The 19,330-nt window shown below is 39.9% G+C and overlaps 1 protein-coding gene across 1 annotated transcript in view; it reads left to right on the top strand.

The window, feature by feature from the left end:
• Positions 1-229: 229 nt before the first annotated feature.
• LOC121296467 (protein sidekick-2-like) overlaps positions 230-19,330 on the top strand; it is a 131,808-nt gene continuing 112,707 nt past the window's right edge. The window contains exon 1 of the mRNA XM_041222077.1: positions 230-1,332. Coding sequence (XP_041078011.1) covers positions 1,197-1,332 — 136 coding nt within the window. The 5' untranslated portion in view covers positions 230-1,196. The remainder of the gene's footprint in view (positions 1,333-19,330) is intronic.

The raw sequence follows: 19,330 nt of genomic DNA, 5'->3' as shown, positions 1-19,330 counted from the left end.
TAAAACGGGCGCAGTGTGCAGATAAAACGAGAAGGACGATTATAAAACATCAATTTTCTCCCGCGTGGTGGCACCATGCTACTCTCCGTCAAGTAGGTTCGCGGTCACCGTTCAAAGCTGGCTGCGGTCCTTACTTTGAACGCACTCTCTCGGGCTAGCTCTCTTGCAAGCACCCGCCTGTTTTGGGGTTTTTTGGTTTTGGTTGTTTGTTTTTTAGCTTTTTTTTTTTTTTTTTTTTTAAACAAAGTCCGATTACACGATTTCATAGGCGGAGCATAGGGAGATGTAAAACTTTCTCTCACTCGGACAAGGTTGTATAGTGAGCCACAGGCGCGCATAGGGTCCCGCTGAGTGCTGGACAGAACCGAACAGGATCATCTGTACAGCCACGATGTCTTGTTTAGGATCCACACAACAGAAACCCGGCGCTAAAATACATTTAAAAATATATATATATATATAAATATATAAACTTTTGCAACTGGATTTAATAAGCTAGGTTTGAATTAAATACCATAACTGAAAACAAACAACTTCTTGTGTGTCTTTGCTTTGGATTATGGAAAATTTAAGAAAAAAAGGACCTAAATGACTTGACATGAAGACACAATGCACCTTTCTCTTGTTTGGGCTGGGGGAATTTAATAATGTTTCGTTGCGTTTTAATCGCCAGGATACTTACTCGACATAACCCGGCTTGCTTCGGCAGAACTCAGTTCAATTCAGTTCAATTAATGGGGTGAAAAAATGTTTGGGAGAGGGAAAAAAAACCAAAACATAATACTTGTTATAATCTGAAACAAATATTCCTACAGCTGATTGTGTGTTTCTTTAGTTAAAAATCAAATGGATCTTCCATCTATTTACATGGACTCTACAAACCGTTTGGAATAAGTTGGAAAGTTATTACGATTATACTGTACTGGTTTTATGGTGGTGGTTTTTTCAGTACAGATAGCTCTGAGGTTTAACATACCATACGAAGTAGTTATATTCGCTTTTTATTCACGCCGACAGAAAGAAGACCTCAGATAAAAAATCACCCCCAGCACCGACTCCTCTGTTCTGCGGAGCAGGGTTCGCTCGTCTGCCGAGTTGGTGGATCTGTATTCCCGCAGAAGCGCTCAGAGACTCGCCGGCGCGCTAAGAGCACTACATTCCCCCTGCTAATCCAAGCGTGACAGAGGCAGTGCAACATGTCTCCAGCGTGCCGGACACAAGCTGCTGGTTTAGCCCGGTTTTGGGCAGTGTTTGGGTATTCTACCGGGCTGAAGTCGAGTACCAGCTGGATTCTATGGCTTTCCTTGCTGTTCTCCTCCACAAGAGCTCAAGGTAGGAAAATGACAACAAACATGTATATTCTGTATTCTAGTTACATTTTGTTGTGTTCAAACCAACACCTCAAACGCATATGTTGGTGCCTTCGTATGGGTTTTTAATTTGCTTTGGACTTTTTTTTTTTCTGTGTGTGTTAGAGTCGGCTTCGGGTAATACAGAAGGTTAATTATGCGTCTATATTGCTTGGCTATTCTGTTTTCAATTATTTTGCAAACATTTGGGTCTGGTTTAGTCTTACCCTGTGTTATCTAGATGGGAACACACACACACACACACACACACAGACACACACACCAGTGGTAAATACTTAAAAAATGTATACATATTGGTACACTACACATTCATAAATAAAAAAAATAAGCCTTAAAAAATAAGTGATCAATTACAAGCAATTGACAATAAAGCTGAAAATACTGAAAGCTTTGTACCCATTGCTTGTATCACTCAGTCATGTACTGTAATATAACACTTCAGTTAAACCTTAAATGACCAGCATTAAGAAATATTACACTATACAGTAACTGCTGTAGAGAGGGTTTTGTTTAAAAAAATCCTAAAAATTGGATGATGTTATAAAAAATGCTATAAAAAAAAAACAGTGCTATGAAAAAGTGATACAAAAAGGTTTAAGTCAAACAATACACAATAGGGGCTAAAATACCTCTCAAATTTATTATGTAACAGGCACTGCTACTAATGATTAGTTGGCCATTTTAATCTCCATAGTATTCTCTGAATTCATACCTGTACTTCCCAGACCCTGGGTACTCACCTAAAACAGGACCTGGCCATGCTACAATGATAGCCTTGGAACATATAACATAAATGTTTCATTTACGTATTTTGTATTTATTACTTATCTTACAATAATATGTTCTGTGTGCTTCTCTGTTGTGTTTCTGTTTATTGTATCCCTGGTATTGTGGTTTCTGCACAAGAAACAAAGTGGCAAAATACACTTTTTAATAAAGTAATATCAGTACTTTGATTTACTTCTGCCTTTTTTTTTTTTTTTTTTTAAGATGTGCACGCAAGTAAAAACTCACATTTAACTTAAATAAAATCTTCAAAATGTTATAGAAAAGGGGGCAGTGTACAAAGAAGAAACACAAAACACGGTTTTGTTTATTACAGTCCTCATAACAGAAAATACTAGGATCACAACAAAACAAAACATTGATCACTGTGCTTAACATGTACCTTGCAAGCTGGGTCAGTGTTTGAAAAGCGTGACGCATGCCTCCATCTGTGTCCCGATTCTGACTCACTTACCAGTTCTGAAGCTGCACTCGGATCCTTTTTTATTTTATTGTTAATCCCTGCTGTCCCACACATCACTTGCCATGTTGCCAGAATTGGTGTGAAATTTTCTAATGTGGTAAATTGGTGCAAGGCAAAATTTATGGCAAACATTGACATGGATTTTTGCCTTCAAATTCATGTGCGGCAGTGTTTGTTTAAAATATTTCAGATAGTTTCTCCACCACACTAAAGAAAGTAAATAGTGTATTATAATGATAATTACGACATACCGCTGTTTTCATGTTGCACTACGAGTCGTCTCCCGTTGATCAACGAAGGAGTACTGACACAATGTGAAATGGGCGGAGATTTGTGACTCATGACAAAATGAAATCTTGTCAGAATGAAAGCTCGGCCAATCAACACGCTGTGATTATACTGACGTTAATGGTGGCCAATCGCAGCTAACAGAAACAGAATCAGTGTGAGGAATCAGAATGCAAGCAATATAAACTGTGCTGAATGAAAGCGCATTTGAGAAACGTCGTGCTAGTGGACTGTGTGAGTGGATGGAATACGTCCGCGTTGGATGAAAAGGAGATTAAATCAATCAAAATAAGTCCCGGTACTGGATTATTCTCAGTGACCTGCAAGTTATTAATAGACTGCAAGAGCAATTTGATCATGCATTATTATAGTGTTTACCCCTGAAATTTGCCTTCACAGCCCCAGTGTAGGACCAAGTGTTCATGGTTCATAGTGATTGAAATTCATTTGTACTTGGCAGCAGTTGCAGGGAGTATGTGAAATGTGTTCTGCTGATCTTAGCCAAAGGACTCAAAATCAAGGTTGCAGTTAACTGTTAATTGTCAGTCTCCGCCTGCATAGGTAACCACTCTCTATCCAACTAGGCAGGCATACGCTCCAGGGCATGCTTGCTGGGCACAGACAGCTATTTTTAGTGCTGGGATAAACACTTATTTGAATACTCTTTCATTTAGCTGCTAAACCAAAGTCTAAATCTACCATGTTATGCACTGAAATTCTCTCAGGAGTAAAACAAAACTGCACACACACACTCTTCCGTGCAACAGAATGTGTGTTCTCTATTTCAGATGTCATTTATGCATTGGTTCACTTTGCTTGCTATCTTTTTCATTGTCATTTATAAATTTGATTTGATCAGGATTTGTGATGAGCCATGTTTTTTGGCATAGGTCCTCACCAAGAGACAGTCAGACAGACAGACAGACAGACTTAAAATATCTTACGTTAATTCCACTGGCATAGCGGCTAGGCAGGAAATATATTGTAAATAACATTGAAGTAATTACATTACTTGTAAGGAAGAAATTACAATCTGTTGTTTCTACTGGTTTAAAAGAAGATGACAGATGAGTACCAGGAGATAAAATACTACTGCCAGAAAGAAATATCTTTGAAAGCAGGAGATGTTCCAGTGAAGTCATTCTTCATTCGAGGATGCTGTACATCAGGAGAATGCAATTTTGTAAGCTCCATCCTTGTAAATATACCTATCATTCATGTACAGCCTGCTTTGTAAGGTCAGATAAATCTGAGAAGTCTTTCCTGTCCATGTTACAAAGTGAAAAGCCTGATCAGACATAACTTGTCAGATCAAGCTTAACTTTATAGACAAAATGTGAACGTTGGGCAATGAGAATCCTCCATCAGTGGTCTTTGTCTCCGTAAGATTAGTCTGATAAGAGTCACGTCTCACTGATCAGACATGACTTATCAGTGTAATCTGATTGTGCAAACTGGCTTGGATAACCGTTTTGTGTTAAATTAGCATTGCCCACAAAATAATTGGCTGTCACGTCATGTAAATATTGTTGTTTGTAACTGTTTCTTTATATCAATTGAATTTTGGTTGTGTCAGTCTGCTTGCATTCTTTGTATCACACCCTGAATGCACTTGAAAAGGGGCACTTTTTTCGGCCTTTCATAAGAAGATGCCTTTTTGTGATAAACTCTCTGCTTGGGCAGACCTGAAGACTTTGATGTGGGCTACTCAGATAAGCGACGTTTTCATCAGTTTTTTTTTTCCAGTTTTTCACTGTTTGATCATAGCTGTCACACAGACACCAGAAATGTCACGTCTTGGTGGAGTGATTCCACAAACTGAGTCATGAGAAAGTGGCGGATGGAATTCACTGGGAGTCCTGTTAAACCAGGTTGTTTCTGTAAAACTGTCTGCAGGATTCACACACACATTCACTCACATACACACAGCTTCTACATAACCATCGCCTGGGCTAGATCTGGCATGCTTTTGGTTGGTTGGCAGATATCAGTGTGGCATTTTCAACATTTATTTTAATTCATTTAAATTATATTTTTGCATCTACGTGCAATCAGTGGGACTAATCTCTAAATAGTACCAAGCTACTGAATAAAGACCAGCACATTTTCTCTATCTTAAGCTGTAATATACATCCTGGCATTAGGCACCCTTTTCCCAATCTGTATGTTGTATGTTTATAATGGATAATCCTCTCGCTTACCAAAAAAGGCCCCTTGTTAAAAATACACAGATCAATCCCTGCATGATTAAAACGCCTTAAGCATAAGTGGTATAATACTCTGTGCATTGCATTTACAGTCAGCAGCAGGCAGGTAATGCACTTACACTGAGGTGATAGTGGCTGAGCTGTATTACTGAAGTTACTGTGGCAGCTGATGCCTTTATATGCATTATAAAATGCTGCGTGCCAAGTTATGGAGTCTACAGCAGTGACTTAACATAAGGTTTCAAGTGGAAGCACTCCAACAGTCTCTGCTGCTGCACTGTGGATGCTGTGCAGCCAATCTGCACAGAGATGTCTTTATCCCAGCAACGCACACATTTAACTGTTCCTCGGAGGGACATACAGATTCTTTATTCATTTAACTAAACACTAACCCGACAAAATCTCGTAACGATCTGGAGGTGTAAACAAGTCTGCAGAAGGCTACAAGGAGATGCATTTGTTGCAGGAGCATAGCGTTTTCTGCAGTAGATAGCAATTAAAGGTGGGCTTTTATTGTTTTAAAGTTTTTTTTGCTTGTTAGTTTTTGGAAGGTTGGGGCAATGGTACAGGTTTTAAGCAGAGCGGTAGGCATTCACAGCTGTACAATCACACCTCAATACTGACATGGCCTTAAGCTCTGGATCTCTCTCAAGCAAAGACTGCCCATAATAGTGCCACATTTTATTTAATTATGTACTGGTTCTGTGATGTAGACCAACCAAGTCTTGTCACGGTCACAGCTTTTCTGATGATAAAGACTCAAAGGTAGATGTGACTTGATGCTGATAACATTAGAGCTCATTGGACCCGACTCTCCCAATCATTGTCTTGAAAAACCAAAGAAGAAAAGCATGAATACTGTTTTATCAAAAGACTTTCCCACGCGCTTCTTGCAAAGCCTGATACTGCTCTGAATGCTGGCAGGGAACAGCAGGGTATTCCCTGGAGGTCAAGGTCAATGCTGGCAAGGCTGACCGCACATCACATGCTGTTCCGAGCTTCTGGAGGGAGAGAGGCCAGATGCTATACTCACAGGGGTCTGGTCCTGACCTTCTAAGCGGTAAGGTGAGCTGACCACCCACTGAATACATTGTAACAGACTTAGTCTGTTGGTCTCTGCTATGGGCAATTTACATATAATAAACAATAAAGTGATGTCTGTAAGTCTTTAAATCAGGTGTTTTTGGATGGACTGTCACTTCAAAGAAAGCTTCTATATTAAGTATTGGCCTGGTGTCTGCATCTCTTTAGATTTTCAGTTTTGAAAAGTGGTGTAAACTTTGAAAATGAGACTGAAGCAAAGAAAATGAGACCAGAATTTTATTCATACTGTGCTTTACAGTTCTGCTGGCTTTCGTCTGGCTCTGAATCAGACAGCTGTGGATTAGTATTGTATTCACAAGGGCAGTCAGGCTGAATGGCGTTATGGGAATGCAATCTGATTGCCGGGGAATTTGGTAGCATGTCTCCAACTCGGAGCCCTCTAATGGGAGCCTTTTAAGGGACTGGTAATGAGGCAGTTTACGGCAGGAAGGGTGGAATGTTGTTATTACCAAGAACCCCAACAATGGAACTTTTCCATGTGCTAGCACAGCGTCAGTAAGCCATTGGCATTCAAAGCCTTAAAAAAGACTTGAATTAAAAGCATATCTGATCTAGCATGAAAAAAGAAGAATGGTTTAACCTCAATGAACTCATTTTAAAGAGATTTCCATCCCATACAATGTAATAGCTAGTCACGCTCTTACACCCTTAGAATCTGATTTTATTTCCCTTTATATTCGAAGACGACCAACAACATACTTATGGCCTGCCTAGTGGGACGTATTTACTGAGCTCTTTATATTAGAGCTGCCGATAACCCCTTCCTGGGGTGACATCCTCGGTCCCGCCAAAATAGTCAACCCATGGAAGCCATTTATCTTTTTGGCTCTCAAGATGGTAAAGTAAGACATCTGTGTTTACAACTGAGCGTATTTTGAAAGAGCTTTTCCTAGTGAACTGCAGTTCCCCTGCATTCGTGCTGAAAGCTGGCTTGCTACTTTCCTGGAATTAGCGGCTTCATGCTTGCTCTTCTTATTTCACAGCCTGCCTCGCTTGTATTCCAAGATGTCTTTACTGTTTACTGTCTGTCGTATGTGAGCGACTGCCTGTGCAGTATTATTTAAAAGTGTGTGTTGTTTTTTCAGCCTACACTCTTTGGGAGAACACAGTTCCTTTGCTGTATCCCTGCCGTTGAGTGATTCGCCGACTGCTCCCCGGGTTGTTTTGACTATACACGGTAAAGGCTAGGCTCCTCTCAGTGCTTCGGCACCCTCTGTACTTAGACGCTCCTTGCCTCTGTGCTTAGCGCCACAGCATGTCAGTAACACCTGCACTCTGTGCTCTGATTCTTCGGTGCACCAGTACTGTATTGTACCTCACTTAGTGTCCTTGGTGCTTCTGCACCTTTGGTGCCTGAGTGCTTCAATACACAGGTCTACACCCTCTGATGTTTAAACAACAAAATTGGAGCCATACAGACATCAAGCATGGCTAAATTCCACACTTGCACGTCCTGCACAACATCCCCTGATAGCACGGCTGGCCCCTGGCCTGGCAGCAGGCTCAAGCCTCGCTGTCTGATATCTGTGTTGCGGCTAGCTGGGCTACGCTTCATACTTTCTCAATGTGATAGATCCGTCCTTGCCTTCAGTAGGCGCAAGGGTCCTTGAGGTTGCACGCTCACACCTCTGACCTTGGGTTATGCTGCCATTCTGTCTCCCTCGCGACTGCTCTGGTATACTTTCCCATAAGTATGTTGTTGGTCGTCTTGGAATTGAAAGGGAACGTTAGGTTACTTACCGTAACCCTGGTTCCCACTGGTTCGTTGCAAAAAGAGAAATTGCTGACTATTTTATCCCTCGGTAGGAGGGACCGAGGACATCACCCCAGGAAGGGGCCTATCGGCAGCTCTGATATAAAGAGCTCAGCGATTTCATCTTCAGTGGCAAGTACATTGTCATTGTAGCTCGATATTTCTGTTCGGATAGCTGGGTAACTTGAAAAGAAAATTGTGAGATTAGTATATTTTAATTAGAAATCAATTGAACTTTTAGCTGAACAGAAGCCCTGTCTTGGAATAATACATCATAAGTGAATCTTTAAGTCATTCATAATACTGAACTGTAGGCAGATTTGTGTATAGAGAAAAGACCTTTGGGGGACACAAAATAGTGTAAGAAACTGTGGGAAAAAGATTAGGTTTAAGCCCACTGCTTGTCATTGGATAGCCCCAAATTGGTCCAGAGTTAAGAATTAACAGGGTATTCCGTACCTCAACAAACCATTGTATTGCAGTCCATGGAAACCCCTGTATAGGGATCTAGGGATACATATATATAAGCCAGGAAGGCCAAAGACATCATTAAGAAGCTTTCATTTTGTGAATTAACCTGTCTATATCAACATAATCAACTAAAAGGCAATGTTAGGTCACATTTTAAAATATTGGCTTCAGATTCATATGGAATATGGAACATCATAACATTATATTGTAGGAATACTTTGGCATTGCCTGCAGGTTCAATTAAGCCCAGAATGGCTCAAACTCCCATGTAATGCGTCCTCTGTGCGAGTTATTTTTCAAAATGCTATGCAACTGCATTTTTTATGATTCATGATATGTAAAGTTATGCATAAAGAAACTCATAACTCACATGTTTAACATTTTACTACATAATTCTAGTTTCCTGCTAGCTGGTTTTTGTAGCTTGACATAACGGACTGCTCTGTAAAGTAATGCTTACTGGCAGCAGTCCAGAGACCTTCAAACTCCACTTGTTTGTATCTGTTTTTTTTTTTTGTTTTTTTTAATAAACACGTAGAGAAAAGGATTTATCAATAAAATCATATAACAAAAGAAGAAAAATAGGGATTTAAATAAAGTGCAAATAAACATAAAGAAAAAAAACAACAACTTTATTTTTGTAAGATTCATGCACGTTTTTTGGTTGACGCAAGTGTAAAACTAATTTTGAGGTAATTGAGGTGATTAACACAGCATTCTCCCACATCACTGGCAGGCTTGCCCATGGCTCTTTCCAGACAGAACCAGCCACGGGGGACCACAGAGCGCAGTGCACCCCCCCCACCCCCCCACCCCATCCCTCATTCCAGGTACAAATAGTGAGAACGAGAGAGACACGCACATTAATCTTGATTTACCGATAGTTACAATTTTAATTACACCTGAGCTCTGTCGGCCTGTCACATTGGGCGGGTGGGTATTGATTGGCCGCAGCAAATTGATTAATTGCCAAGTTGATGGGAGCCGACTTGTTTTCCTGGCCCCTTTCAAGACTAATGAGCTGCCCAGTCACCATGGCAATCAAGATTTAAAGGGAAAAGGAACCCTTATATTTCCCTTCTGACAACAAGTTGATATTTAAAGGGATGGGAAATAGACAGACCCTTGTTTTTTTTTATTGTGTCAGAAAAGAGGATGTTGTTCTAAATGTTGCACTACAATAATTAAATTAATTAAAGGACATTTAAAAGGACCTATAAAGCAGAAATATAATTTAACAGGAATGTTAAATTGTCCTGATCAAATTTAACAACTTGACAGGATTTACCTGTAAACCGTTTTTCCTGTACAATGGTTGTCCTTCATGGTCCACTTTATATTAACATGTGTCCACTAGTTTGGGACATGGGTACCAAGGTTGAGGTAGGATCCTATATATGGTGTAATTCATCCAGGTAAATCAAGAAGGTTTTATTCTTCCATCTTAACAATGAATCATAAAATGATTTCCTTTAAGTTCAATAATGTTCTAATATATATATATATATATATATATATATATATATATATATATATATATATATATATATATATATATATATACAGTACCAGTCAAAAGTTTGAGTACACTTGCTGGAAACTAGTTTTTTTTTTTTCATAATTGACAATGTTTTACATCGTATATGTTTCTGTAAATACTTGAAAATGAAAACACATGTTACTATATACAAAACAAAACATAAGGAGTATCAAAGCAATGTTCAAGAAAATTGAAAATTGTCTCTAAATCTTGGATTCCTCAAAATAGCCACCCTTTGCCTTAATAACAGCCTCACAAACACGAGGCATTCGGTTAACAAGTTTCAGCAGGAAATCCTCCAACATGTCTTCCCAGCTTTTCTGCAGCAATTTCCAGAGATGTAGGGCACTTGTGGGTAGCTTTGCTTTAACTCTTCTGTCCAGTTCGTCCCATACAAGTTCTATGGGATTGAGGTCTGGAGACTGGGCAGGCCAGGTCATTAGAGTGAGTTGTCCGTCACTTTCCTTCTTCGCCAGATAGTTCTTGCACAACTTTGAGGTGTGTTTCGGGTCATTATCTTGCTGAAGAATGAAGGACTGCCCAACTAGCCGTAATCCTGATGGAACGATATGCCTCTGAAGTATGCTATGATAGTCATGCTGGTTGAGCTTGCCATGGACTTGGTAAAGATCACCAGCTCTGTCACCAGCAAAGCAACCCCAGACCATGACACTGCCTCCTCCATGCTTGACAGTGGGAACCACACATGCAGAACTCATGCACTCACCCTCTCTGCGTCTTACAAATACTCGGCGGTTGGACACAGATATTTCAAATTTTGACTCATTGGTCCATAATACCAACTTCCACTCCTCAAACGTCCAGTTTGAGTGTTTTTTGCCCCAGGCAAGTCTCTTTCTCTTATTCTGCACTCTTAACATTGGTTTCTTTGTAGCAATTCTTCCAGTTAGGCCAGCTTCACGCAATCTCTTCTGAACAGTTCATGTTGAAACATCTGTACTTCTAGTAGCATTTAGCTGAGCTTGTATTTCAGGGGCAGTTAATCGCTGGTTTCGCAGACTTGTGACTCAAATGAACTTGTTCTCTGATTCTGAGGTCACCGCTGGCCTGTCAGACCTTGTTTGGTCCTCATGAGTGCCAGTTTCTTCATTTCGTTTGATGGTCTTGGCCACAGCAATTACAGACACTTGCAAAGTTCTTGCGATTTGTCTTAAAGATTGACCTTCATTTCTTAAAGTAAGACTTTTTTCTTTGCTTAACTGAGCGTATTTTCAGGAATGACTTGTGCCTATTGTCCCTGTGGGATTATATAGAGACCACACCATAATTTAGCTGGGCGTTAACACTATTCCTCTGAATTCACTGTGGCGGTTCGATACGGAGGAGACAAGATGTGAAACCACAGAGCGCTTCATCATTTAGCAACCGTAAGTCACCTTAACAGCCAGTCCTTTCATAATTTAAAGCAGAGACCCAAATGTCATTACCCTTGTTTACAACCAGGAAAGGAAGGCCTTGGTATAGGAAAGGTTTAATGGTCATAACTAAGGGAGGGGGTCAAAAATACTTTCATTACTTTCAATGACCCTGAGTCTGTAGCAGTGGCAATATGACTAACACCTCTGTGCTAACAACTAGCATTCCTTACGTGTCACCCCTGTTAGTAACAGAAGTTAATCATGAGCTGGTTAAGGTCAACTAAATATTTAAACATTTGTAGTAAATGAATGATTGGTAAAATCCATTCTGTTTATTTATTTACTCTTTGTCTTTCTAATGGGGTTTTTGTATCGAACACGGTGTCACCTGGTGCCCCAATGTTGTAATTCACCCCTCCTTCCACATATCTTCACATTCCTGTCAACACTAATTTGTGGTTAATATGAGTCTCATCCCAGGAATGGCAAGCCTGTTATTAACTCCGGCAGTGACTCAGATAATGGAAGTGTGGCTGCAAGATTTACAGCACTTCCAAACAAGACCTTGACTTCTCTGTATTCAATGTAAATAAACCAATAATAATAATTTTAAAAAAAAATGAAGAACAGGAGATACATTTTCTATTGCAATCTGTTCTGTTTTGCTTGTCGTTGAGAGTGAAAAGTTAACCCCATTTCAGTTCCGTTTAAATGTAATGTATTCTCCCTTTAGGTAATGCATTTATGTAGGAATAGAGTGCAGTTGCCGTACATATAAGTAAATGTGTCACATTATATTTATATCTTGTGACCCTTGCGTCCAATTGCGATGATCATGATGACACAGTTTTGCAGGATTCTGGATTGCTTGTGTTACGCTTGTGTTACAAGATGAATCCGGCCTCTATTTACATGTAACTCGATTTGAGCTAAACTACGTTTCTGAGATTTCTTTCTCTCACAAACTCCCCAGCTGGTTTTCGAACCGGCTCTGGGGAAGACTGCTGTGTATAATTCTAATCTGCAAATCCAGTGTTACACATAGCTGGCAGTGTGCCTGTATCGCTTGGGCCTCCCTGGCACTGTGCTTCTCAGCTCCTGGTCTTCAATATTGATTAGGAGAGCATCTCAACCCAGCCCTGCTCAGCTAGGGTCGAGATTTTGTTTGATGTCAATTCTGTTTTGTGTGATGCTCTTCTCCAGGCTTCTCATTTGAAAGTTTGAAGGCTGGATAAGCCTCCCTCATGTCCCTCCCTTTTCTCTTCTGTAGCTGCAAGAGGGGAATTCGCTCTTGGAACAGTTTTTGGAGACGGTTCTCTAGGGAAATTTCAATTGTGTGTGTATGTGTGTGTGTGTGTGTGGGGGGGGTGTTTGTGCTTCACTGTACTTTACGTGGCAACACTCAGCAGGAACACCCCTGCAGAGAACAACAAACACATTTCAAAATGTTGAATCCCTGGACAGTCGGACTAAAAACTACATGGTACGTCCCTCAGAAATACATAAGCAGACAATTGCATTAGAAATGGGTTATGACTTATATCGTGCAAAAAATACACATTTATTACATTAATTACACATTGTACTTATGTGTAAGTACACCTGTGTTTACTAAGTCACTACTATGTAAATACAAAGTAATTTGAGACACCCGCCTACCCACCTCTGTATCCAAGACTGCACAAATTACAGTGAACAAAATTCACAGCACATTTCCACACCTAACTTCCTTGAAGGAGTTGGTAATCATTGGGGAATATCCAGGTAACCCTCCAGAAAGAAAGGTAAACTCCAGTCAGACTCATTGCTGCCCTGTCTGTCCATGGTAGCCCTACACCCTATCGAAAGTGTTCATGGGTGTTACTGACAGAGGGCAGTTTGGATGATACATCTTATCACAGCTGCTACAGCTCTTGACTGTCTAATAAAGGTTTTATATACAGTCTGAACCACAGAGCACCCTGAAGATTACTAAAATAGCACCAGCTAATCTGTGTCTCTGTTTAGAAAGAAGTGTCCATTCTGAATGTGAGAACTGTGTGAATTGTATACATTACTGTATACGACATGGGTTTGGAATGTAATTATATTGGGCTTACATGTAAGTATTTATTGCACGTCCTTAAAAGGAAATTGGTTGGTTTATTAAAACCCCCATAACCCAGTGATTTAACCCCACCCAAGCACATTTTTTTGATGAAAATTTTTATGATTTTTATTACAATCAAAGAAACGGTAATTAATGATGCAAGCAGAAACAGCAATACTAGAGAACACATAATAGGATGAGAGACTAAATATTAAGATATCACAGATGGTATTGAATCAGTTTCAGTAGCTTATTGTTTGTTAATGCTGCTGGTCATTATTAAGTTTATCACTGCTTCATTTTGCCTCCTTAATTGCCTTTTCAGTTTTACCTTCGGAGTGTGGGTAGTACATGGATGTACAGACAAGCCGTAACTAAGCAGTAATTTAGTGGTGTGTTTGGATTCCCCGGAGACACAATGACCTGGTTCATTTCCACACAGTCCGAGCACGTTTCATCCCTATTCCTTGGAGGGGCAGAGATGGTGTGAATCACAGTGTCTTTTTTTCCTTCTTCAAAAAAAAAACGTGCTTTTTAAAACCCAGATCAATATGGCTCTACACTTTGTAGCCATTTATCCTGCATGAGTGTATTGCGGTGTGTGATTTGCACCAAGTGCTGTGATCACTACCAGCAAATCCATTAACAGTCAGACTGCTCTGTGAAAGTTCCTTCTCTAGCTGGCACTGGTGTTTGGATGGCTGTTTAACTGGGTCTCACTTTACATTAAATGTATCAAATGACTGTGTTTGTATTTTCTTGGTACATACATGTGTACTTTGCATGTAATTACAATGTTTTTATGCGTAGTTACAATGTACTTAATGTGTAAATCTTTTTGCACATTATAACACTAACCATTTTCTGATACAATTGTGTACTTAGATATATCATGCAAAAGGATTTACACATTAAGTGTGTTATAACTATGCATAATAACATTGTAATTCTGTGTAAGTACACATGTATTTGCAAAGTAACTACTGCGTAAATGCACAAGGATTAGAGACACTTCATGTATAGTGTTACCCTCAGCTGTTCATGGTGTTTTAAAGTTGAGAATAACAGTTCAGAATTGCAATCACACAGGGGAGTTCTTCTTCATGCCGGGGTGTGTGTGTGTGTGTGTGTGTGTGTGTGTGTGTGTGTGTGTGTGTGTGTGTGTGTGTGTGTGTCTATATATATATATATATATATATATATATATATATATATATATATATATATATATATATATATATATATATATATATATATATTCTCTCAAGTGCTGTTTTACAGATATATATCTATTCTGTATTTGGGTACTCTATACAGTAATTGATAGGCTTCGTAGTTATTGCATTACCGTTGGTACTGTATTCCCATGCATCTTCAGTTACTAGCTTACAAAAGCAAGCCGTAGAGTACAAATGTAATCATCCAATTTGCATTGCATTGTAGTGGCTGCTAAGTGCTGCTGCAGTAAGCTGTTTCTTACTATATGCTACAAGGTTTTGTAACATTATTGGATTGTTTTCCTTTCAAAAACTAAATGTGATGAAAGGGTCTACCTGTTGCTGCAAAAGCTTTGTTAAGGTCTAAGATTATTTAGTGGAGCTGAGATACAGATTTCAGTTGGCTGGAAGAGATAATACTTTTTTTTTTGTAAGGTAGATGAAAAATAGAGAAACAGTTCTGGGAGTAGATTCTTGCTTTATGGAAATATAATTGACATATCCCTTATAAAAGTTTCCCATAGTAAAAAATTGTAATAAAGTGCAGTGCAAGCATGGTAAAGAACAGCAAGGTATGGTAAATAGCATAAACTGTGGTAAATGCATAGTATAAGCATGGGAAAAATACTAAAATACTGTGCAAAAATACAGTGGTAAACATTTGTAAGAAATATACAGTATCACTTAACACATTCACTTCACACAAAAACATCTCTTTAATAAACATTTTTTTCAGTTGAGTTGCATATATGCAGATCGACAGATTAATTGATCAACTTATTGATTATAGATAAATTCCTCAAGCTGGTCGCTGGTAATTGATGTATGGTAATTGTGATGGAACTGCCTCGATCCTCAGTTCTGCCTTCTGAGACCTAACCTCAGTGGGTGTCATGCCGACAGACCCAAACCCAAGTGCAGATGATTGATGGATACTCTGAAAGCTGTTTTGCGTTATGGCGACAGTCTGGGTTCAAAGGTCACCAGCAAGCACGTCTCCTGCTCACCGACTGTGAAACAGCTGGTCATTAACAATGATGTGTCCCTCTTCATCTCTTCCCCATCACTGTGTTCTCATAGTTAACTGTTTGTGACCCGGATAGAGATAGCTCTGTCCTAGCTTGGTTTGTTCAGGACTCAGCAGTGAATAATAAGAATTGAGGTAACTCGCCCCTGTCAGGATACCCCTGCTTCTTAAAGCTAAATTCTTACATCTTGTTTTCTTCTGACTGCTTCATGCCATTAAGATACAAACTGACTCCCAACTGACTTAGCTTTAGACACTAGGCCATACACAGCTTCTCTCACACTCCTTAAACTCTTCTTACTCCCACTTCTAACCACCAGGCTGTCTGCATTTCTCCCAGTCCCTTTGCACTAACCACTAAGCCATCTGCATTCCTCCCAGTCTCTGCTAAAACTATGAGACTACACTGCTCACCCCCTGCATCCCTCCTCAGTTCCTAGTTTGTAACCACTAGGCCGTTCTACCTCAATGTCACTGTTAATGTCACGGTAGTCCTCGGTGGGAGAGGTTGCTGCTTTTTACGGTTATCTGGGCCTGTTGTTTACTACTCGTTATTTTTTCAGTAACAGCAAATTTGTCACCTCATAAAAAAAGGCATCACCTCCACATTGCACCGCAGAGAGAGGGAGGAGGCAAGTGACCGACGTTGGCAGAAAAATGGAAAGAGAAACGGCTCGTGGGTCGACCCGGAGGATGAGCTAAGAGAATGGAGAGCGTGAAGACAGCAGACGCTGCAAAAACACGCCTCAGTTTTAACTTCCTTGCTGGCTTGTTTTTCTGTAGTGATTGTCTGTTTACATGTTCCACCGTCACGGAGGGAGGGGGATTGGGTCCTCCTTTGTGGTCCTTTGGGCTTAAGAAGCCTTGCATGGTTGGGTTTATAATGGTCAGCAATTGGACTGCAATAAATATGCTTCTGTCAGACTGTGATGAAATTGCAGTGATGAAGAAGGGCTTTCAGAAAGGGGTATTTTATAATTGAGCTAAAGCATGTAGCGTGATTTTGTTTCTGTACATAGAGAACCCTCGAAAGCAATTGCTTTTCAGGTTACTCTGCTTTTGGGCTTTGCTCCCATCTGTTCGACTAAAAGGTAGAAGATGTGAGTCTGAACACCATCTCAAAGGCACACAAACTGTAAGAATCGTAGAGAATGAGCTCCAGGTTAGCTGGGCATCTGTATCTGTTTTTCCAAGGCAGTGTACTTCAGTATAAAGGCCATATTGATGCATCACAACATGGTAGAAAGGGAATGTATAACCAGGTATTTTTTAAAGAATCAGTTGACCAGGATTGAATTCAAGAAACAACAGTACGAAGTGCAAGTGGACTGCGTCAGTTAAAACTCATTGTTGATAGAAATCAGAGACCACTGTCTGAACCAAGGAGGGATTTTAATTAAGCAGACAGGCGGTTTACCGAACACTTTCTCAGAGAACAATGGCACAGAACAATATAGGGGTTTAAAGCTTTGTACACCATGTTTCATGTCATTTAACAGCTGAGAGAACAATCTGTGTTTGAAGTATTCTTGTGCTTTAATTAATAGAAGAGCTTTAATAAATATAAAGAGATTCCTTGTAAGTAAAACTTTTTAGTTTTGTTTTGTTAATGTATTTAACTGTGTTTGCTTCAGATATGTCTACTGTTAAGCCAGCTTGAGTTACTAACAGAATAAAAGATGCATTTTAAAGCCAATCTAAAATCAATACATTCATTGCCTTTGGCACACCTTGTGTGTAAACTGTCTGACTTTGGCATGAATACTTTATTCTACGAATTGAGATGATGTCTATTCTGTTATGTATAAATGCTGCATCTCCCTGCTGCAAATCCATTTTAGCTGATCTAACAGGCTTTGATTAAAGTTTGGCTGACCATTGGCGTTCGGTTAGACTGCCCTTCTGCACCCAAGACAAACTACCTCTTTGGGCTGCTGGTGATTTTTACCCTTGCTTCTCTAAAAAACTTATTTGGACTAAAACATCAATACATATGCCAATAAGGCTCCCATTGCGCTGTAGTTTGAGCCATTCCTGGTTTTGCTATGAGCTGAAGTTGTTAGCTGTACATTATGACACAATAAGCTGATAGTAAAACCTGGAATTGCTAAAACTGCTATGCAATAGTGGCCCTATTATAGAGACCCTATTTTCACCCCTATAGTACTGACTTCACTTCTGACTATTACACTCTGCAGTTTATTGTAAAATAAATAAAACTTCACCAGTGTTGATAACCACTGAAGCAAATCCCTGCGCCTCTGGGGAGGAAGGCATTAGGGAGCTGCCCACTGTGCCTGCTGTGCCCGTGGTCATCGTCGCTCGTCCTGGTTGGTGGCTGTCCAGCTGCTTCTTCGCTGCCAATTAAAGCATGGCCCATGGACTTCCTCCTGGCTTCCTCTCTCCATCTCCCTCTCCTTCCTTCTTTCTCTTTTCCACCTCTCTTTCGCCGGGACTTTTTTTCTATCTGTCTCTTTTTCCACCTTTTCTAACCCCGTCCTTCTCTAATATTTTACTGACTTCCTGAGACCAAACTGAACAGTGTACCCATAATTATTGATTGTGCCATATTCACAAATAAGCACAGCCTATAGGAACCTAATCTTGTGTGGCTCCCAAGTAGTTTTCTTTAATATTTTTGACCACAAACTTACACAGAAAAAAAGGTACATTTACTGTAACATCTTTTACAAGACTGTTTTAAGGACTTTTTAAAAGGAAAAAAAATCTATTCTTAGATAGATAAAACAGTGCTTCAAAAAAATTGGAATGACATACTCTAAATTAGCTTTCAAACAACAAATAAAATTATCCTTTAAAGTTTTGTTAATAGGGCCTATAGCCCTTTGTCTCTCCCCGTCTCTCAGCTGAAGCCTGGATATTAACCCTAATACCTTGCAATAGCCCTGGAGTGTGAAAGATATCACCAGTTAATTGGTCTTAACTTGAGCTGCTGCACTCCTGCAGCTCGTCAGCGATGGTTTTGTATGAGCTGCGTGTTTCTCACTCCTCCCTGGTTTAATCTGAGAGGGGGGGGGTTCAGGGACCAGGGAGGTCTGAGACAGGCTGAGTTTCTGATTCTGAAACCAACAAAGTGCATAAAAGTGGCACACTATATTTAAATTCATGCAGTGTCACAAGTCAATGTCAGTACTTCATTATATAGGAATACTTCTTGCAATATAGGAACAGCGCAGATGCATTGAGAGTATTCTGCATTGCAAAGGAGATAGCTGCAGGATGTGCTCTTGTGCTGCTCTTTCTGATTGTCTCCTGTTGTGCATTCCGGTCATCTGTGACAGATTATCAGAGACATTGAGCTGTGTTTCCTAATGGGTGCCCAGAGTTACCTCAAATCTGGATGTTTTGTAGGGTCACGCAGTGTAAGCGAGACTAGTGCTTAAAAAGACAAAAACTATGTAAATGTGTACCCTGGGTAATATTCAATGTCGATTTTGAGATGGAAACATCAAGGCTCTGGAACCACTGATTATCTCCAGCTCTGAATACAGTCCAAGTGAAGAGGTTGATGAGAAGCACACAGTCTTTGTATTTGTTGAGAATGGTATACACCTGTACAAGTTGTGAGAGGTGAATTTTGTTTTAGAAAGATACGCTGTGCTAACATAATATGAT

Source organism: Polyodon spathula, chromosome 21 (genome assembly GCF_017654505.1).
Source record: "Polyodon spathula isolate WHYD16114869_AA chromosome 21, ASM1765450v1, whole genome shotgun sequence".
In the NCBI taxonomy this organism is placed as follows: domain Eukaryota; kingdom Metazoa; phylum Chordata; class Actinopteri; order Acipenseriformes; family Polyodontidae; genus Polyodon; species Polyodon spathula.
Note: the sequence above shows the minus strand (reverse complement) of the source record. Positions and strands in the feature narration are given on the sequence as shown.